Here is a 22,971-nt window from a genome sequence, read left to right as displayed (position 1 = left end):
TTTATTTTAATCTTTTTCTTTTCTGTGACTCATGTTTCCTGTAACATGGAAAGCGAAACTCCATGCCAAATTTACTTTGAATATTTTAATGATTTACATTATGTATGTATGCCTTACTTTTTGCAAGAATGCACAAAATCAAATCCTAGTTTCTAGCTTGCTTCAGAATAATGAACATAAAAATGTAAGGCATGTTATGGAGGCAAACTGGTTTTATGTCTTTTTAATGTATTGGTTTGTGTTGAGGAGGAGGGAATTCTTTACTTTGACACAATATGGGCGTGACAAATCCAGTGTATCTACATTTATCTTTCAATGAAAATGAAAATGAAAGTACAAGGAACACTTCATTCATCGGTCTGAAGGAACTGGCTTAAGTGGATTTTCAGTCCAAGAGGTAAGTGTGAAACCCCATAATCTAATTCTCTCTTATTTTGATTATAATACACCATAAAGTGAGCATATAATTATATTTATTATCATGTCATATGCATGCACTGTTAATTGTAACTGTTTTGTTTGTCTGGTACAGAAAACATCTGTTTATTAATCCAGTAAAGTGACAAGTTGGCAGAAGAAAGTATGGCAAACTTTTGTGATGACTTTGGCGCACCATTTGAATCTCAATTAGAGCATGACGTAAGGAGAGGGAGGAGGAGGTACATCATGTACCATGGTACCACCCTAACAGCTGCATATCATATTAAAAATCACGGATTTCAGCGGTCCAGCGATGGCATGCTTGGACCTGGAGTCTATGTCAGTCGAAGCTTTCAGAAGGCCAGAGTCTACCCAAAAATTCTACCCTTCAACGAGCGGCGAGCTGTACTCAAGCTGAGGGTTAGAGTAGGAAAAGTAAAGAAGATCGACCGGCAGGGACACCCCCTCCAAAACACCTGGCATCAGCATGGATATGACACAGCCTGGGTGCCACCCAACTGCGGAATGGTTCCTAGCGGCTTTGAGGAAGATTGTGTTTGGGATCCCAGCAGGATCGAAGTTTTATCTATAATCCCATTATAGTTCTTTATAATCTTCTCTTGTGGAACATAAATGTCATTTTGGAATTGTTAATCTAATTTCATTACTCATCTTTATTTTCTGTCACCTCCTTTTTAACAGTTTAAGGAATGCATTTTTCTTTTAAAACTCAGTACATACATGTTTATTTTGATTAAATAAAATAATCTTCTATGGAGGTTGGCTTCTTTAGCAAGATGCTGTTGAACTTCGATTAATCAGGAAAAATCCATACAAGTATCACAGCATCCAGTTTTATTGTATTAAATGGATGGATGAATGAAAATGGAATATATGGATAAATGCAGGAAAACAATAATAAAAAACAGAATATGAACAACTTGTTTTTGCATACCCCAGTGAAACTCCAGATGTAAACCTGAAGCAATCTCTCCCCCACTGCCATGTACAGCCATGATGTGGGTACATTAGATGGTATATTATCTAATGTATCTGCATCTCAGATAAAGGATATTCATTATGGCACTTATCAAAATTAGTTTACTTGAAAATGGCTTTAGTCTTTAGTGCTGCACCTTATTGTTTTATATTGCTTAATTTGTATATTCAGTTTCTGTTTCAATAAAACTTCAGTCACTGTCGGACTTGTTGTTCTGTTTCAACATAACAATAAAATCCTGACAGCCTCATTCGATGCTGGACAGATATCTGGGTTTCTGTTTCACCACTGACAACCTGGAAGATGAGCAACTCCTGTTTGCTGCATTCAAACACGAAGGCCACTTTACCATTGTCATGCTATGCTGCTTATCCATATGAGCGTTTGTTTGTATTCAGCTCCCCCTAGTGGTGCTATTCCCACTGGATGTTCGGGAGATTTGTTTGAATAAGAACATAAGAAATTTACAAACGAGAGGGGGCCATTCGGCCCATCAAGCTCGTTTGGGGAGAACTTAACTAATAGCTCAGAGTTGTTAAAATCTTATCTAGCTCTGATTTAAAGGAACCCAGGGTTTTAGCTTCCGCTACACTAGCAGGAAGACTATTCCATACTCTGTGTAAAGAAGTGCTTCCTCAAATTTGTTTTAAAATGTTCTCCCGCGAATTTCCACTTATGGCCACGAGTTCTAGTATTTAAGCTAATATTGAAATAGCCATTCAAATGAACAGCATCCAGACCCGTTAGAATCTTATAGACCTGGATCATGTCCCCCCTTAGTTTCCTTTTCTCAAGGCTAAACAGATTCAGCTCAGCTAACCTCTCCTCATAAGACATTCCTCTAAGACCAGAAATCATTCTAGTAGCCCTCCATTGCACCTTTTCTAAGGCAGCAATGTCCTTCTTAAGGTATGGTGACCAAACCTGCACACAATATTCTAGGTGAGGTCTTACCAAGGAATTACATAAATGTAACATCACCTCCCTTGACTTAAACTCCACACACCTAGAGATATAACCCAACATTCTATTGGCCTTTTTTATTGCTTCCCCACACTGCCGAGAGTGGGACATGGAAGCATCAACATACACACTGAGATCTTTCTCGTAATCAGCTACCTTTATTTCAGTGGAACCCATAAAATATCTGTACTTTATATTTCTGCTCCCTGCATGGATTACCTTACATTTATCTGTGTTAAATTTCATCTGCCAAGTATCAGCCCAGTCGCTAATTAAATCCAGATCCCGTTGTAGCCTCTCTGCTGCTAGATCAGTATCTGCTAAACCACCCAACTTGGTGTCGTCTGCAAATTTAACCAGTTTACTGTATGTATTGGTGTTCATTAATGTAAATTAGGAACAATAGTGGTCCTAAAATTGAACCCTGCAGTACCCCACAATGAACGCAGGCCCACTGTGACATTGTACCTCTAATAACTACTCGCTGCTTCCTGTCAGTTAACCAGTTTTCAATCCAAGCTGCCACAGCTCCTAAAATCCCTGCAGCTTAGAGTTTTAGCAAGAGCCGTTAGTGGGGGACAACATCAAAGGCCTTCTGGAAATCTAAGTAGATCACATCATAGGCCTTTTTCTGATCAATTTCACTTGTAGCTTCCTCAAAGAACTCAAGTAGATTCATTAAACAGGATCTACCTCTCCTACAGTAAATCCATGTTGGCTATCCCTCATTATGTTATTTGTATCCAGGTAATCTACCATTTTCACTTGGATTATAGCTTCCATTATTTTTCCAGTAATGCTAGTTAAACTGATTGGCCTATAATTTGCTGGATTACTTCTATCCCCTGTTTTGAATATGCGTGTTATATTAGCATGCTTCCAATCTGAAGGTACCACACCTGCAGATAACGATTTCTGGACTATTAAAGTTAAAGGTTGGCTAATAATATCCCTCATCTCTTTTAAAACTATAGGTAAGATGCCATCAGGGCCCTGAGATTTATTTATTTTGAGTTTAGCTAGGCTTAGTACCACATCAGCCATAGTTAATACACATATTGGTCATAGACGACGCTGTATTCGTACTAATTGGTGGTAAGTTACTTGTGTTCTCTACTGTGAACACCTGTGAAAAATAATCATTAAACTCATTTACAATATCAATTTTATTTTCAATTATAAGGCCCTTACTATCCTGCAAATGAGTGATTTCAGCTTTTAGAGCTCTTTTGGAGTTAAACTATTGGAAGAAACCTTTATTGTCATCCTTAGCCTCCAATGCATTTTTTCTTTCTACATGCCTCTTGGATAGTCTAATGTTATTTTTTAACTCTACCTGTAGACTTAGATACTCCTGCTTAATTTTGAAATCATTAGATATTTTCCAATTGTGGAACAGAGCCCTTTTCCTCCTGACTTTATTCTTAATTTCCTTAGTAAACCACCTTGGTTGTCGTTTCCTAGATTTAGTTTTGCTGGAAACAGGTATAAAGTCATCTTGCACTTACAACAATGTGCTTTTAAAAAATTCTCATGCCTTTTCAACTGTTTTGCTATTTAACTCCGTCCAGTTTACAGTTTATAGCTTCCGTCTCATACCATTAAAGTTAGCCTTCCTAACATTGTGTACTTTTAATTTCGACTTTGCTCTTCTGACACTAAAATTAACCTCGAATTTAACCAAGTTATGATCACTACCATCCAATGGTTCTAAAACCTCTAATTTTCCAATCCTATCCTGGTTATTACAGAAAACGAGATCAAGAAGGGCTTCTCCCCTGGTAGGAGTATTAACAAACTGAGTAAAAAAACAATCCTGTACTAATTCCACCATCTCAAGTTAATTTACAGAAGAGCCAGAGACTGTGTCCCACTGTATCCCAGGTAAATTAAAATCACCCATAACCACCACATCATTTTTATTACTCATAATCCTGATATCATCATATAACATTCTGCTTTCCTCTACAGCTACATTAGGTGCTCTATAACAAACACAGACAATTAGGTCATTTGAGTCTTTAGCATTGAGTTTTATCCATACAGCTTCTGTACTTTTATTTTTATCAGTGAGCTCCCTTGCCTGCAAGTTTTCTTTTTCGTATACTGCAACACCACCTCCCTTCTTACCTATCTGGTCTCTACGGAACAAGGTATAACCATCCATATTATATTCTTCACCATCATTGTCACTCATCCATGTTTCAGTTATTCCTATAATGTTGTAAGTGTCCGATGAAATTAAAGCCTCTAAATAATTAATTTTGTTTCTAATACTCCTAGCATTTAAATACAGACCACAAATGGTAGGCCTTTTACAGTGCCCACTTTTAATATTTATTTGGGCTTTCCGTCTCTCCCCACATAAATTCGTAACTAACCTCCCTGCCCCCCCCAGTCCCTAGTTTAAACATTCCTCAACTACTTTACACATACGCCTCCCCAATACAACCTCCCTCCTCCTGGGGGTAGGCGGCTCCTTGGTGCCCAAGGGCCCACCTGCCTCCCCAGTCTCTTCCGGCTCTAAAGCTGGAAGCACCTGAAAGCGGTTAGACACTTCTAGTCACTTCAGGTGATGCCGCCTCTGTGAATTGTGTACGCCCTTTTCTACGTCTACGACCTACGTTCACCCAATAAGGAAGTGAAGGGTATACTGACCGCGTGTCTCCAGCTTGTCACTTCTGCATTTAATGGAAGGAGTTTAGCTGGCTGTTAAACTGGTGTTGGTACACACCGTGAGAACAGCACAGTGAAAAGACGATCGTCTTACAGGCAAAACAAGCTTTGTGGTAGAAGGTGCATATGGATTTACGGCATCATGCACCAAGACGATAAGCCAATGGCCCCTGCAGAAGAAAGCAGGCCCCAGTACCAATGCTCCGGGGAATTTGATCACGATAGACTAAGCTTCGGTGTCAGGCTTGAGACGTTCGAGGTCATCGTGATCATCATCTAAGTCTGCGTCATCAGCCAGCATAGCGGCAGCCACAGCACGCACGAGAGATTATGTCAGGGCACTAGGTGTGGAAGAACTTAACGATCGGCTGGAAACAGACAAGCAGGATACGAATAACAATGTGACATACCCCCCAGTCGCAGACCCTCGCCACACAGCTGATGGCTTCATCATTACCGATCACAGGCAGTATACTTCCCCTGATAAAATATGCTAGCGGCATGCAACACAGCAAGGTGAAAGAAAGACAGAATCACCTAGTCCTCATTTGTATCACTCTTGGCAGAGAGAGTGCCCCCAGGTGAGAGTACACTCAACTCCACTTCAGCATCTAGAACTTACAGGTATGTTGGACTTTGCTAAATACCCGGCACGCCGTGAACTTGTAAATACAAGTCTTGTCCAGTTCGACAACCGCCCTTGGACGTTCAGAGCATGGAGGTCAGCCTTTCTTACTGGGCTATGTTTCTCCACAAAACAGACGTACAACCTTTCAGTGATGCGGAAAAGGGGTAGAGGAAGCGAGAGCAAATCCGGAAGAAAAAAACCATGAACAAAAGATTATGATTACTCAGTGAATCTGGCCCCAGATTCATTACTTTCAAAAATGCATGGCTCCCTGTTGCATGATATGTCCCAAGTTCTCCCTGATGTCACTATAAGACAGGACAACACTGATAATTGTGATATGGCTGTGCACAAATCAAATTCTGAGGGAGACGGCAGCATTTGTCATACGGGGTGCTCTGATATGGCGAGAATCCCAGAGGCAGAACCAGATCTGGAAAAAACACAAACAGAAAGATATATTTGCTCCTTGGCTACACATGAAAATGAATGAGCCGAACCTTTCAACAGTAGCTCCCAGAAGCCAGTGTCTGGCTCCAAAGACCTGGTTCAATGGGGAAACTATTGAGTGGGCCATCACAGGGTACATAGGTCAAGCTCAGGTGTTGGACTCTGTTCTGTGTATGCCCACCTTTATCAGATGGCTGCACTTTCAAGCTTTGGCCCAATTTTACAATTTTGTGCTGCTCAGAGAGCCTTAAATTTAGATACAGTCCTGATGCCCTTCAATACTGATGTGCAAGATCCTGGTTCCCACTGGCTTCTTGTTGCAGCAGATTTCACAGAACAGGAAATTTGCATATTCAATTCAATCCACAGTTCTGAAATGGCAAGAACCACAAAAGTTGTGGCGTGCATTTACATGGCAGCTGGAGAAAATTTTCGGGCATCTGACTGGACAGTCACAGATGTCATAAATGTCCCACAACAAGCCAATGGTTATGACTGCAGCGTTTTTGCCATTGTGTATGCCTGCTCAGTCATCACCAACTGACCAATAGGGTCAGTTGACAGCCATAAAGATTGTGGATTCACTGCCTAGTTGAAGACGGCAAGCCAGTAGAAACCAGACGATCAGGCCTCTCACAAAAGAAGCTTTTATGCCACAGGAGAAAGGTGCTGTCATATGATGCAGAGATGAAGGCTGTACCTATAAGAGAAACAGAGTGCAACTCCACCTTGCAAAGGCGAAAGCTAAACCACACAAACACTAAGAACTGGACCCTGGGCTACTCGTCAAAATGTAAGGGTGACCCAGAGTACAGGGATCAGTACGTATTGTGTGTCATTAGTATAGGCGGTGGTTTCACCTTAAGTGTATAAAGACAACTGACCGTTTAGTCGTTACTTGTACCGACTACCACAAATGTTTAATGTGTTCTAGCTGAATCAGTGAATGTGGCATATTGACTGGCAATCTTTCATTTCTATGAAAAATTATGAATATTAGTTTTATATACTAGGAGTTACAAACAACAAAAATTATGCCAACTTATTCTCTTTCGTTCAGATGATTTATCTTTCATATGGGTGAAAACTTTAAAATTTGAGTTAAACATGCTAAGACTTCAAAACCACAAAATATTTGCCATCTAATATTTATAAATGAAGATAACAAAACAGTCAATTAGCATGTTTATTTAGAACATGATAGTAATGAATAATAGCAGACAGATTTTGAGGATCCCAGTGGGGAATGAAAACAACCTTGACTGTGAAGTGTAGCTACAGTACCAGTTGTGCCACCTACCTGTATAGAGAGCTGGGGGTCACAGGCCTTGCTCAAGGGCCCCCACATGTGCTGACACTGGGCTTGAACTGGTGACCTTTGAACCATGAGTAGAGAGGCTTAGCTCACACAACCACATGCTCAGGTGTATGGAACATAAGCTGAATAAGTTCCTGCAGTGTCATAGTCCACAAGTGGCAGCATGTAGCTCAGTGGGTTAAACCTCTGAGCCTCTGACCCAAAGATTGACTGTTCAAGCCCAACCAGCACTTGGGCACTGTTTTTGTACCCCTGGGCACTGCAATGGGTGAAGCCTTAGCATGCTAAACTGAAATTTTAAAGTCTTTACACATATGAAAGATAAATCTTAATTAAAGTCAATAGGTTTGAACAACTTTTGTTGTTAGCAGTTCTTAGTATGTACAACTATGGAGATGCAAGATAAATGATCTGAACAAAAAATAATTACTCAGCATAACAATAAGTGGTTTTCTTCAAAACTTAAAAGTTTGAGTTGACTCCAAAATCTAGTGCAATAAGTTGCCTTGAATTTTAAGTTGCCTTAACCTTTTGTTTTTCATAGTGCACGAATTGACGAATTAACTGACTACTTGGGAAACAGTATTCCACATAAAGTGCAATTAAAAACAAATCACAAACGGTAGGCCTATATCCGAAATAATTTCACAGTCAGAGAATTTTAGAATCTTACCTACCTAAGAACGCACTTCTTAAATCCTAAATCTTATGTAGTCCAACAACGTTCGCCCCTTCTTCCGACTAAAAAACTGCTTATTCAACGCGTTAGTTTCCAGGGGCTGTCGGTTACATTAGCTATCTCCTATGCAATCAAACAATAACTAATTGAGGACAGAGATTGGATGGACATCAATTGGGGTACCAACTGGAGCTTGGCACAAGTCCAGGGGGTTTCCTACATAGAGGTTCCTGTATTCAGAAGACGGCATCTGCAAATAATAATAAAAAAAAACTATTATTAAGCCTTTTCTTTATAATGGGCGTCAATGGAGGGGAAAACGCTTAACGTAACATAAAGTCAACAGTCCTGGCATTTAGGTTTTGATTTTTTGTCAGGTGAAAGTCTTTATGACCAGATATGTTTGTGAGAAATTTGGTGATTATTGGTCGCTATTTTGGTACATTAAACCACATTAAGCGTTTTAGAATGTCCGAAACTTGGGCCAATATGAGCAAAGTTGTGTCGTTATGGAGGCGGTTACAGTTTGTGCAGCCGGCTGAGAAGTGCTGCACGATCTGTCTTAAGTCGTTTTGCTCTTGTGAGGTTTTTGTACCATGTGACATGGTGATGCGTGGTGACGTTTTGCAGCGGACAATAAAAATCTAACCATGATGCATTGCTTTAAACCAGCTGCATGAAGTCGAACGCACCCAATAACAAACATAAAACTTTTAAATTTTTTTTATGTTTTCTTCACCAGTGCAGTGAATTTAAAGAAAGAGCTATGATGGTGCTGCAAATGGCTTTGCGTAGTAGTAGCGTTAGCCGACGTGTACAGCATCATTTTCCTACAATGCTTACAGATGATTCGTGTTTTGTTTGTCACCGTCATATTTTCCACCGGGTACCCAAAATACTGCCACACAAAAGATTTAAAAGTGTCTGGTGCATTTACTATGGTAATTTCATCAGACGCTGACATGCTTACAGCAGCTGATTTGCAACGCATTCGCGAAACCGCTTTTCATTCCGACGAGAATTCTCGCAATGTTATGCAAAGTGGTAAAGTATCCTATGGAGTTCACATGAAATGCATAACTGTACAATGCAAAATCTGGAAAACAACTTTAACTACTGAAACCTCACTGTGTGATCATGTGCAATTAACAGGGCAGATGTGGTGTTTCTGATAGTTCAATAGTGATCGTGCTTTAAACGTATTCTTAATTCTTAACCTTAAATTTCTCAAAACCTATAGACTTAATTGATCCAAATAAATTGTGTTGCTTAAACTCTATGCCTATGTACTGTACTGCTAGCTGCAACACACACTGCCCGGGACTCACCCTGATCACTTCCCCTAATGGACCCCTTCGAAGGGTCACCCCGATCACCACCCCAGCATGGCAGATCCCGGCCAGGTCCCTGTCTCTCAATCTCCCGGAGAGGGAGAAGACACCTGTACCAGGGTTGGGTCCCACCTGCCCTGCCCCCTGGCTCGCTTTCTGTCCCCATTGCTTCAGCTAGGTGGTACCCTTGGCTCCTGCTCGACGGTCACCTGCGGTTCCCCCTGTGGTGTCTCGTTGGTCGCCTGTGGTTCCTCCTGCTCCGACTTGTTGGTCACCTGCACCTTCGCTGGCTGTGGCTACACCTTCGCCTGCCGTGGCTTCTGCTCCCTCCTCAATTCCTCCTGTGTCCCCTTCACCTCCCTCCTCGCCTCCTCCAGCAGTCCCTCCGTCTTCCTCCTCGGCCCCTTCGGTGTTCCCTCCGGCTTCTGCCTCGAGGTCGCTGAGGGTCCCTCCAGCTCTGGCCTCATGGTTGCCTGTGGCTCCCACCTTCTGCCCACCGGAGTTACCTTCAGCTCCCTGGTTTCCCCCGCTCCTTTACCTTCTTGCCCCCTAGTGTGGTTCCCCCTGTGGGTGGTCTCCCTGTGTTCCCCCCTCGTCCATTTGCTCTACCTTTGTTCCCTCCCAGTCCCTTTGCTCCTCCTGTTGGTGCTTCCCCTATGTCATTGCCTTTAGTGTCCCTGGGTCCTGTGTTTCTGTCCTTGGTTCCCCTGTGTCTATTTGCATTTCCTGTAATTTGTCACTTGTTGTCCGAGTTGTTCTTGTGCCTGTTTTTTGTGTCCATGTTGTTCCCCATGCTTCGTTAATGTCTCTTGCTTTTGCTTCCCCAGGTCCTGTGATGTCCCCGGTCTCGTCCCCTCTGTCCGTTTTAGGTGCGCTCAGAGTGCATGCCTTTGGGGGGGGGGGGGGGGTCCGCGTTAAAGTATGTTTCCCCAGTCCGGTCATTGACGTTGTGCTGTGGTTCTATGTGCCTGCCTATATTATCCTTTATTTAACCCCATATTTACCCAACTCCTCTAGCCCTGTTCCTGTTTCCCTGGTCTGTGCCCCGTGACACATGACAGTTGCTTTCATCTACAAGGACAAACTCTGTTCTTCTGCCAAGAAGCTGTCCAGCCCTCATCTTGAGTCTTTTGAGTGCTGTTTTAGAAACATTTCTGAAAACGTGGCTCATTTTACTTAATGTACATGACCTTTGAGCAAGGCAGTCTTCCATCATCTTGACCTGCCTTGATCAGTTTGAGACCTTGAGAAAATCTAACAAAAGATTAAAATAGCATATTAAACATTTTACAATCAGCATCAGGAAAGGAAGCTAATAGAACAAGAGGTCAGTGCTGCCCATTAGCAACAAAAATAATAACGGCTAAACAAAAATGAACATACTTGTGCTACAACAAGGCAATGAGGATTGAACCATTTAGATATAATTACCCTATATCTGTTGTGCCCTGACTGTTCTGATCCTCCTGTGCCACGCCTCCTCATTTAGCTCGTGTGGAATCCTCTTTTTATCAGCTGTTTCTAGTTGTGTTAATTAGTTTGGAGTATTTAATTGTGTGTCAGCGTTTCCCTTGTCTGGTCATTGACGTTAGTCCTACATGTTGCTCCATGTTCCTGAATGTGTTCTCCCCTAATAAATCCCACGTTTCCCTAACTCCCTGGACTCCTGCTCCTCTTTCCGTGCTCCGTGCCTGTGATCCATGACAATATACATTTTACTGAGATAACAGTCAATGACTCACTCTACTAAATTAGTCTGAAATGGAAGAAGGGTAAACTTAAAAAAGTCATGAAAAAAATGCTATAGTTTCCTTTCAGGTCAAATATAATGTGCTATATACACTAGTTATGGTCAAAATGACCGAACAATTTGCTGTATTTTCTCTCCTTGCTAGATGACGATCTTGGTTCACTTTGGGGCATTTTTATGCTCTTTTTTCAACAGAAACCACCATCTAGGTCGGGTCAAATACAAATATAGCAAATGGTTCATGAAGTGTCATTTTGTCCATCACTAATATACACAAAAAAAAATATTCAAATAAAATGAGGTTACAATTTTTTTTTTTTAGTAAAGTATACCGAATTTTAGTAAATAAAATGCAATAAATAAATTAAGCTAAAGTCTACATACTTTCAGTCATAGGATTAGCTCAAATTAATTGAGGCAACATATCTGTACTCACTTTTTTGGATAAATTTATCTTAGCTACACTAAAAATTGCATTGTTGGATGTAATTAATTTTACTAAGACAAGTGGTTACATGAAAAAAATGTATCTAAGAACAGATTTAAATTGTAAGTTCAGTCAATTTTATGTTACATAAACTAAACTCATTTTAGTAGAGTTTAATTCATTGTTTTTAATTAATTCACCCATGTTCAATCTACTTAAATGTAATTTATATTTTTGGTTGTTTTTATTTACTTTATTGATTTATTAAAGTTACAGTGTAAAGAAATTCAGTGTGGCCACTCCAAACTCACCCGCCCTAGTACCGTGATTATACAAATAAATAAATAAATAAATAAATAAATAAAACAAACAAACGGGGGGGGGAGGACACAGGAAGAACAATCATAACAATAACAGACATTAATCACCAAGGGGAGAGAAAAAAATTATAATAATAAAGTGTAGGGGAATGCAGAATACAAACGATCATAACTCACATAACACACCTTAAAAGGACATCAAACAATAAAACATTAATAAAAGGGTAATGATGACAACAACAAAAAATAACAATAATATCAACAACAACAATAATAATAATGTTACAAATAGGTATTATATATGTAGCATACACACATACACATATATTTCAATTGCTATATCTATAAGTTACTCTTAAAAGTAATAATAATAATGATATTGATCGCTCAACCTTGTATGTGCAAGTGTAGGTGTGAACTGATTTGTCATTGGATGTGCTGGTAGTTGATGCCGTCGGGGGGCACGCACCCCCAAACCACCCACCCCCAGGCCCAAGGCGAAGGCAGGGGGAACCAGGCAACCGAGGCCACCCCACCACCCCCACGGCATAAGGGCTCACAGCCACGCGTCCCGAAACAACCCGAGAGAAAGCCTGCGAGGAACAAAGGGAGTGCCAACCTCAAGGTTGTACAAGGAAGCCCGCAGGGAGGGAACAGGTAGCGAGCCCCCACACCGAGGCAAGCAGGTCCAGGGCTAAAGAGCCCCATCAATCGGCAGGACAGATTGCCTCCCGCCGCAGTGACCTGGCATGCCCACTGACACTGCAGGATGACTGAAGGAAGGCCCACACAAAGAGAAGTGAAGTATATCTGCACAGCATGACATGATACTGCTTTTAATTTAAAAGATGGTTTTCTTCTCTTTATTCAAAGCTACTGCGATGCTGTTAAACAGGGCAACAGTATAAAACCCCAGATGCAGTTAAAACATATCAGTTGCATCAGTTGTCCAAAACAGTTCAGAGAAATCTTAACACCACTCATTGAAAAAAAAAAGCTTTGGGATTCTATGGTTGTTATTCGTATTGTCACAGTATGAAAAATAAAGAACCAACTAACTCACCCCAGTTAGCTCACATGTATTTACAAATGATAGGAGGCCACACCTGCTGCCCAAACAGGAGGAGACACAAAGGGCAGCGTAGGACGGGCCCTGACCCTGACATACACTATCACACCTACAGTACACTGCTGCTTCTGAGAATCTGTCAATTTGGCTTGTGCCTCCAGACTAACAAGTCAATTACTTTTCTATGCATTGATGTATATCTAATTGTTTTTCACTATATATAGGTCTGTTACTATTTTATGAATGTTAGGAATTCAGTCTGACGTATTTATGGACCCTGACAAACTGTTAATCATCATTTAGACCAGTCAGTGGGCGTTTCCAATGCTTTTAGGAATCTTCTTTCATTTCTCAACACTGAGTTAGACTCAGGAAAAAAAACAACAAAAGGATAAATATCATTTTCACAATGTTTCTCAAACCAGTCCTCACAGCAAATGTACCAGTGTTAAATTAATGGTGTTTTTATGGGTCCACACCATTCAGTGTTACCTTTAACACTGTACAGTGTGCAGTAAGTGTTGTTTTTACAGTGTTAATATTTATTAACTCTTGTAGTGTTCAATTTACAACCTAGAGTGTTAGGACAATGTGTCTCCACCTCTTCCCAGATTACAAGCCCATATGGGCGGCACACAATGTACTCTCATTTGAACTCATTTGGGCATTGGGGAAACAAACTGAAACGCGGACGAAATACAGAGAGCTAATAAAAACAATCAGAAACAGCTGATCTCACGGGGTTTCCACACGGGGTTAACAAGGGGGCGTGGCACACGGAAGGAGTGGACGATTGGGGCAGGACACATTGTTTGGATACATTTATTTTCTTACTTTACAAATTACTGTTTTGATAAATGTGCTTAGATGTGTTTAGTGCAGTATATGCTCTTCTTGTTTTATCCAATTCATTTTGTGTTTAAATACTAAAAAAAAAAACGTATTTAGGTGTAATTTTTTGGGACCGGGAACCAATTAATTCTCCATTATTTCTTATGCGGAAATTTCGATCAGAACTTGAACGTTTTAAGATTCGACCTGGAGTTCTGAAAAGATTAAGTACGAGTTTTGAGGTACCACTGTAACTGGTTTTTCATAGCACTTTCCTCCCAGCCAATGCCTTTTCCAGCTAAACCCTAATGACTAAACCATTTTGCCTAATCACTGGCTAGAACACTAAGAACAATGTCTGTCATTTTTGTTCTCTTGCCCTATTCATCACAATCTTGGTGGATTGAAAAAAAAAACAGTACTGTGTCATGCTATGCAAATATACATCCAGCACCATTGGTCTACAGGGGAGTGGGTGGTACCAGGAATTACACTGAAAATAGGACGCACAAACAAATTCTCAGTTCTCAAAGCCAACTATTAAGTGTAAAAGTATTGAAGAGTATTTTGCATCTTTTGTATTTATTTTTACTTGATAAAGAAATTTCCCCATACAGGGATCAAGAAATGCGTGTAATGAAAGATTACAGGGTTTTTTTTTTGTCATTTTAGTGATTGTCAAGAATCTGTTCTTTGTAGGTGGCATTGTGACTATGTAGGTGACATTGCTGCACTTTTGCCTCACACAAATAGGGTAGAGGGTGTGGATCAAACAATAGTTATGATCCTCTGAAAGGCCATGATGACATGATGATGAGCTGTCAGTAAATGCTTTTTTGTGATTTTTGGAACCCCAGTAAAACAGCCTTGATCCCATCCTCTCTCATGTCACTCATTTTCCTCAACTGAAATGGCAAAGTTACATGTCTATCCCTTCTCTCATAGAGAATTTTATGTTTTTGTGTGACCTTCATGTTCCTGCTCCATCCCTGTAACCATGGGAAGGGAAACTCATAATGTACAATATATATATTACAGAAGCTTTCTTTACTTTTTGCAAAAGCATACAGGACCGAATCCTACCATGTAGTTTACTTGTCAATAGTAAATAAAACTGAGATCAATTCTCACCTTTAATTAAAGCAATAATTTCATCTTAAATTATTTTTCTATCTTCTGCTTTACGAAATCAGCCATGCAAACTTGTTTTACGTGTTTTTAGTCTTGTAGAAATGAGGAGGCAGAAATTCTTTCTGTGACGCAAAAAGAGTCTACTGTATATAACGTGTCTATGTTTCAGTGTAAGTGAAACTGAAACTACAGCAAAAACTTGATTCACTGGTCTGAAGTGACTTTACTCTGAAGTGATTTTCAGTACAAGAGGTAAGTGTGCTCCTCTATGGTCTCATTCTCTCTCATTCGTTTTGAATATAACATAGAATTTTTATAATAAAATTTAAGTTTAAAATTAAACTTAATATCTGAATTAACTGTTGTCAAATTTAGTTTTCCGTCCAGTAATAAAACTGATACCAAATTGTTCTAGCTTGTACATAAAACATCTGCTTATTAAAGCAAATTTACTGGTTTGCAGAGGAAAGTATGGCAAGCTTGATCCAATTTTTATACTATGGAGATGACTTCTGCTCACTTTTTGAATCCCATTTGGAGCTTGACGACATATTGGGAGGTAGTCGGACATATATCATGTACCACGGTACCACCCTAACAGCTGCATTAAATATTATGGAGCACGGATTTCAGCAGTCCAGTGGTGGCATGCTTGGACCTGGAGTCTATGTCAGTCGGAGCTTTCAGAAGGCCCAAGCTTATCCAAGAAATCTACCCTTCTATGAGCAGAAAGCTGTACTCAAGCTGAGGGTTCAAGTAGGAAAAGTAAAGAAGATCGACTACCAGGGACACCCCCTCCAAAAAACCTGGCATCAGCATGGATATGACACAGCCTGGGTGCCACCCAAATGCGGAATGGTTCCTAGCGGCTTGGAGGAAGATTGTGTTTGGGATCCCAGCAGGATCGAAGTTTTAGATATAATTCGCTCAGAACACTATACAGGGTGGTGTTTTGATCCATAAAAAATAGAGAGAGAAACTGAATAGGAAAAAGGAAGGAAAGAAATTAAAAGATCTATTCATAATCTATATATAGTTTTTTATAATCTCTTACCTATCATGTTAAAAATTAATCTCTCTCTCTCTCTCTCTCACACACACACACACACACACACACACATATATTGCTAAAAAATCATGAAATCAGAGGAACAAATAACATAATTTTAATAAAACTGAAAGTATTTCACCATAACATTTTTCCAAAAGATTCTTAAATTAGTGAGAAAGACCAATATTTCAATTTATGTTAAATGGTTTAAATTTGTGCAGGTAATTTATTTCCAACAAAATGTTTCATTTCAATGCTTTCAAAAAGGCTTCATGAAAAGATGCCAATAATAAAAGAGAGGGGGCATTGTATTTTAATTAGGGATGTTAACCTTCATCCTACCGACAGGGGTCCCTGCACATCCCAGAGGTATATTTTTCTTGTATCTCACAGATGATTTTTTTCCTTAAATAATTATGTTTATGACTGTCAATCAATTTGCTCCTAGTGATGTCACATAATTGTTTTCTATTTCTTCTTTGATTACTGCTTTTTAAAAACACAAATGTTTTGGGGTCCCAGGGAACCCCAATCAAAAGTGCCCAATTCCGCCTCTGCAGTTTTAATAAGTAGAACTATTTAATCAGTTAATGTTTGCTGTGGGAGCATTTTGTATGGTATTAATGTTGTTTCTATTATGTATAAAAGGTGGGAACATTATAAATAGTAAAGATTGTATAAGTATAGATAGATGTTTATGGGTCATGAATGCGTTTCTTTTTACTTGGATTTATGTTCTCGGTATGTTTGAAATCCTTCACCTTAACGCGGGGGAGCGGGTCACGCTTTTATGTTGCCTGGCAATTTTGGAGCTTTAGTGAGGAAACCGCACAGTTTTTTCTTGCCGTAGTGGCGAGTTTTATTAAGAATATCCAAGCTTTACATTTTTTCTTGTGGAAGATACTCTGGAATAAATATTTGTTTTATCTTTCTTTTACAAGGAGTACTGTGGAGGTTTTTCTTTTTACGAGCGCGTACAAATGAGTAAAGGAGCCACTCCAACTAATGTCAAAGACTTAAGTAACAATCGCTAAATCCCTCATATTTGCCATGGGTACTAATTTAGAGTATCGGGGGGGTGGGGGCTCTCTGTCAGGCATTTTAAAGAAGACAGACACAGATGCAGCAGCCACAGATTTCCACATGTGGTCTGTTGACAACTTGAGATCCATCCATTGTCTGCAACTGCTTGTCCTATTCAGTGATGTGGGGGATTCAGAGCCTGTCCCAGCCACTATGGGCACAAGGCAAGGACCACCCAGGATGGGGCACCAACCCACAGCAGGGCACGCTCACAGAACATTCACTCACACATGCACATCTATGCACAGTTTGGAAACTCCAGTTAACTTCACCATGTTTTTGGACTTTGGGGGGGAAAGCAGAGTACTCAGAGGAAACCCCACTACAACCCAGGGGGAACATGAACCCTGGTCCCAGATCTGTGAGGTGACAGCGCTGACCACTGCATCACTGTGCAAAATACAATACATAACTTCATAATGAAATGTTATATAACTATGATATAAAATTATGTCCTATTATTCAAGACAAGACTGCAAAATAGTTTGCCATGCAAATGAATACCAAGCAGTCAGAGCATGATCAATACAGGGTGTGAATGTGGAAAACACACAAATATAACAGTATTTATGCTGCAGAGTGTGAGAGTGGGGGGGAGGGATATGTAAGGAGAAGGAGATTTCTCACAGCTCCAAGATGTCTTTGGCTGAAATAAGTCTAGAATGTAACTATATAGTGTAATTATTGATAACGCCACCATTTGGTTTATATTGGGGGTCAAAATGACCCCGACTGGTTTCATGTAACAAATAGAGTGGTACCGCAGAACTCAAATTTAATCCGTTCAGAACTCCGGATCGAATCGTAAAAAGTTCGAGTTCTGAACGAATTTTCCCCATAAGAAATAATGGAAAACCAAATAATTGGTTCCCGGCCCCAAAAAATTACACCTAAATATGATTTTTTTTTTTTAGCATTTAAACACAAAATGAACCGGATAAAACAAGAAGAGCATATACTGTACTAAACACATCTAAGCACATTCATGAAAACAGTCATTTGTAAAGTAAGAAAATAAACGTATCCAAGCAATGTGTAATGTTAAAAAAAACAATGTGTCCTGCCCCGATCGTCCGCTTCTTCCGTGTGCCACACCCCCTCGTTAACCCTGTGTGGAATTCCCGTGTGATCAGCTGTTTCAGGTTGTTTTCATTAGCCCTCTGTATTTCGTCCGCATTTCAATTTGTTTCCCCAGACCGGTCATTGTATTGTCCGTCTGCGTTTTGCCTGCCTTACCTGTAATTAAACCCCGTATTCCCCGATACCCTGACGTCTGCGCCTTTATCTCCCTTTTGTCCCCGCTCAGCACAACAATATTATTATGATTAAATATATTCATGGTTTATTATTATTAAAATAATTAATAAGAACTCTTTATTTTTAAATGTATTTTATTATATAATAATAATTACTGTTACTGTCTATCATTGCCTAAATGTATTTTTGCTGTCTAAATATATGTATTCAGCTACTGTAAACATGCACGATGCTATCACAGTGAATGTGAGGCTGAGACTGAAGTGTTACCCTTTGTTTCCACTGAGAGACATGCCGCATTACTCATTTCCCCGCGCCTACAAGTTCTTAGGTCAGTGTTTTCGGTTTGACTTATGAGATTCAAGGTAAATTTTTTTCAAACTGGTTGGTTCGACTTTTACGAAATTCGAGTTTTAATGAGTTTGAGAACTGAGGTACCACTGAAATCCATCCATCCATGTTCAAAACCGCTTATCCAACTGGATCACGAGGAGTCCGGAGCCTATCATGGAAGGTATAGGCACAAGACGCGGAACAACCCAGGATGGGGGGCCAGCCCTTCGCAGGTAACAAATAATGTTCAATTGAAATCTCTGAAAAGTAAGTGATACCACAATCAAATGACGGTTGTAGGATCACACATGCACATACTGTATCACAGGGCCTAAATTCCAGGTGGCCTGAGACAAGGCCGAGCCTGGTACGAGAGGCACCAAAGGGGGGTTACACACATGAACACACACACACAGATAACAAGGGAGGCCAGCACTCCAGCTTTTATTGCCCTTGACTTGGCACACAACCCCCTCCACATACACTCTGCCTTACATCTCACTCACCCAACAGACGAATACCCTAAAGGAAATTTCATTTAAGTTTGGCTTTTGTATACCCTGTATATTGATTTACTCACGACTACTAGTCTCAATATACAGATAGGTTATGTTTGTATGTGTCCTTAGACAATCTTAGTGTTTTGTGTGCCACCCTTATAACCATGTTCACGGAGTATCACCTATTTTACCCCTTTGCACTTGAACACATATACATTTAAATAAATAGATAGGTATAGCTACCATTGTATACTGTATATGTTCTCATGGTATACCAGAAGAATCTGGAAAGTGAGTGTAACCAATGTGTCCTAACTTTTAGAGAGTCTTCTTTGTTAAAACCCTCCCTTCTCTTCCAACATTCCTTTGTGGTCCTTATCTTATCTTGGTGGACAGTCACCAAGTTTCTTTGTTCCTACCACGCTATGTTAAAAGAACTGAATTAAGGTGTATCTTATCCATTCTGGAGAAGATGAATTGGCATAAGCCACACCAAACAAAATATGTTGTTTCCAGATGTGCAACTTATATTGATATTACCACAAACTAACGGCCACGCCTATCTATGGATAAGATGTGCTGTTTGTGCGGATATTACATCAAATATTCATATTACAAAGTGTAACATCTGTTGAGGTGCAACCCAAAACACCTGTATCCTATACTGATGTGAATCAGTCACATAGATAAAATAATTAATTGTTTAATCAATTAATACAGATGATATGAGGTATGTACCTGTGAAGTTGGTATGGCATGTTTGGTGTCAAACTGATTGTTAATCACTCCTGATTCCAAATCTGGTCAGTGATTACCATAAAAGTGGATGTATCAAAAGTTATAACAGCTTAATGAAAATCATCAGTAAAGGGAGAATCAGTCGGGCCATAAATCCCAAAAGGACTGATACAGACCCCCTTCCAAAAGCCCGCCAAATGGATGGCCAGCCATTGGGCCAGGAGTCGAATTCCTGGTCATCCCTATTCATGAACTTTAGACCATAAAAATCTAGCACCTCAGAACAAAGGGGCGCAGAGAATAACCGCCAGCCCGAAGAAGAACATCAGCCGGGGCAAACAGATCATCAAGCGCAGAAAAGACCATCAGCCCGGGAGACGAGAAGCCCACCAGGAACCCTCCGGTGAAGACCCAGCTGAACAGAGAACAGCACCCAAGACAAAGCTTCACCAGGAGAGAGAATCTAAAGGGACTCCACTCCACTGCTCCAAACGCCGCGCCTTCCTGAGTGCCATCAGCTCAGCAGCTCTGCCATCAACTGCCAAGACCCCCCCCCCCACCCCACTCTTCAACCAAGTAAACCAACTTCCTTTCATTCTAACAACTTAAGCTGTTCTGTTAACCTGCTATAAGACTTACATGTAAGGGTCGTGTTTCCACAAACTGTGCTTGCTTTGCAGAACAGTATTTCCCATTTAAGGTTACTCATTTAAATCCGGTCATTGCATTTTCATAATTACATTGTTTGTTTTATTCTGTTATTTCATGTTTGTTGTTGTGTTAGGTGTAATGTCTGTCTTATGTTAGTTGTAGTGTTAGCTAGGAATAAATGCATGTCTTTTACACAACTTTAGCCTCCGTCATTGAGTGTTCCACAATAAGTTCCTGCCTCTGTGCGATCTTGCTACACGCTCTGAACCTCAAACTCGCCTGAAACATCGCGAGACTCTCTCTCATCGGCCGTGAGGGGAGCTTCGCTACCAATCGTTTACATTACCTGGTGATGCAGCTCGCTGGACGAGCCTTCTAACCGAGGTTACTAAGCGATACTGATAATCAGTGAATCCCATTTGAGTCTCACATTAACAGACTCACAGGGATACCGCAATTGAGTTTGGAGGAGCCGACCATTCGGCATAACGATTGGTTAATAATCAGCATTAAATAATAATTAATTAAACTTTAATTAATTTCAAACATATTGGTGGAGATATTAAAAATTACCTGAGCTAATAATTCCTACACGGTTTATAAGCTTAAACAGCAATTTGTTTTAAAGGAAAGTATAGATTTTCATTTAGCAAAATATGTTAATTAATTGTAATAATAATTATAATGCTGAGAGCTATGTCACCTATGCTGACCGTAACTATGGTTTCCTCACCATCAACCTCAAGGACGGCCTACAAGACAAAGATGGTGGCCTATAGTTCCCCAAAGAGGATGGAGAACAGCCTCCACATGCCAAGTGAGAAGAAGCCATTGAGAAAATTCTCTTTTTATTTAATAATAATAATAATTGATACTTTCCCCATTGATACCCATGGGGAAATTCTTTTTATGCCTCCCTCTGGCAATTCTCCATGAAGGGCAGCCACCTGTAGCGGCACCCAGGGAGCTGGGGGTTGAGGGTCTTGCTCAAGGACCCGCAGATGTGCTGAGGCTGGGTTTGAACTGGCGGCCTTGTGATTACAGGAACACGGCTTAGCCCACTGAGCCACACGCTGCCCCCATAACAAATTTACCAGTGTTAAATTAACATTGCATGGTGTTTATATAATTCTCACCAATTAGTGTTACATTTAACACTTTACAGAGTGCAATGAGTGTTGTTGTATAGTATTAAATTTTTATCAGCTCTTATAGTGTTTAGTTGATACCACAGAATGTTAGATTACTGTAACTTCACCTCTTCCCAGATTCCAAGACCATATAGGGGGCACACAGGTACATAATAGGTGGCTTATGTCTGGGGCAGCCAGCAACTGTGTTTGATTAAACCACCATCATAAGACAAGACCAACAAGGTCTTGTCTCTTGTTACGTCAACTTTGCATGAGGTTAGCTTTGAGTTTCCTGAAGACCAGCACACTATGTTTCTGTAAGCTGAACACATGTTTCTTTTTCCTGACTGTTTTAAAGTTGGGATTGAGTTAGAGAAGGAATATTTAGACATTTCATTATTAGTTTCTTTTTTAAACATGAACAAAATAGTTTCCTTGTACCTGTATAACAGAGAGCAAATTGAGCCCGTGGTAGAAAAATTATAAATCCCGTCTTAGAAATAAAGCTCCGGACCTCTCAGTTGCTGAGCAAAGTTATCTCTTTTTTTTGAGCAATCCAGCAAAGTGCTCCCATCACACTTTGGCACCAGGTACCCCGAGCACCTGGAGCACCCAGTTGATAAACCATAATTCTCTGTTCCAAATAAGGACTTCTACATTCTGATTGGTCACAAAATACTAACAAACCAAGCTCAAACGTATAACAAACACAATTCTCTCGCTCTATTGGTTCACCTTGGCAGCAAGGAAAAATCCACCCATTTTTCTCAATTTACCAGAACATGTCTCGACTGCTAGGCTCCTACTTGAGATATGAATATAGATATTGATTATGTGACATTGAATGACTGCAAATACATGATTAAGATAATATGATTATTGTAAAAATTACTTATACATTTGTACTACCACATAACATACTGCGCATGGCCTACTGCAACTACTTTATAAGTACAACTTTTTGTGCACCATTTAGGGCAACTTCGAGTCTCTTCCTGTAGGCAGTTTCTCCCCCCCTTTGCTCCATTGTCCGTCTCTCCAAGGTCCAATCTCTCTTCAGGGACTGCGGAACCAACCACAGGCAGCTATCACGAAGCGAGGTCACACAGTAATCAAAACAATCTCTTCTTGCCTAAGGTCTAAGACATTACAGACCCACTATGCCTCCCCTCCCAAGCCTACCAATGTCCAATTTCCTTTCCACACTCCCCCCTTTTGAATACATGAGATCC

At 40.3% G+C, this 22,971-nt stretch overlaps 1 protein-coding gene across 1 annotated transcript; it reads left to right on the top strand.

Moving 5' to 3' along the window:
• The first annotated feature begins 254 nt into the window (after positions 1-254).
• LOC111856892 (uncharacterized) lies at positions 255-16,946 on the top strand. Its single transcript, XM_072706159.1, has 6 exons — positions 255-397; positions 533-1,022; positions 9,436-9,577; positions 9,640-10,031; positions 10,335-10,345; positions 15,457-16,946. The coding sequence occupies exons 2-6, from the start codon at positions 583-585 to the stop codon at positions 15,954-15,956; spliced, it is 1,485 nt and encodes a 494-aa protein (XP_072562260.1). The 5' UTR covers positions 255-397; positions 533-582; the 3' UTR covers positions 15,957-16,946.
• The last annotated feature ends 6,025 nt before the right edge of the window (positions 16,947-22,971 follow it).

The sequence above is a fragment of the Paramormyrops kingsleyae genome, chromosome 24, assembly GCF_048594095.1.
Source record: "Paramormyrops kingsleyae isolate MSU_618 chromosome 24, PKINGS_0.4, whole genome shotgun sequence".
NCBI classification, from domain to species: Eukaryota; Metazoa; Chordata; class Actinopteri; order Osteoglossiformes; family Mormyridae; genus Paramormyrops; species Paramormyrops kingsleyae.
This window is presented reverse-complemented; position numbering and strand designations above follow the sequence as displayed.

Excerpts from the sequence above, each read along its gene's own strand:
- LOC111856892 (XM_072706159.1), top strand. The coding sequence starts at position 583 with ATGGCAAACTTTTGTGATGACTTTGGCGCACCATTTGAATCTCAATTA. Across the intron at positions 1,023-9,435 it reads TTATCTATAATCCCATTATA|CTGCAACACACACTGCCCGG; the intron begins GTTCTTTATAAT and ends CTGTACTGCTAG. Across the intron at positions 9,578-9,639 it reads CGGAGAGGGAGAAGACACCT|CTAGGTGGTACCCTTGGCTC; the intron begins GTACCAGGGTTG and ends CCATTGCTTCAG.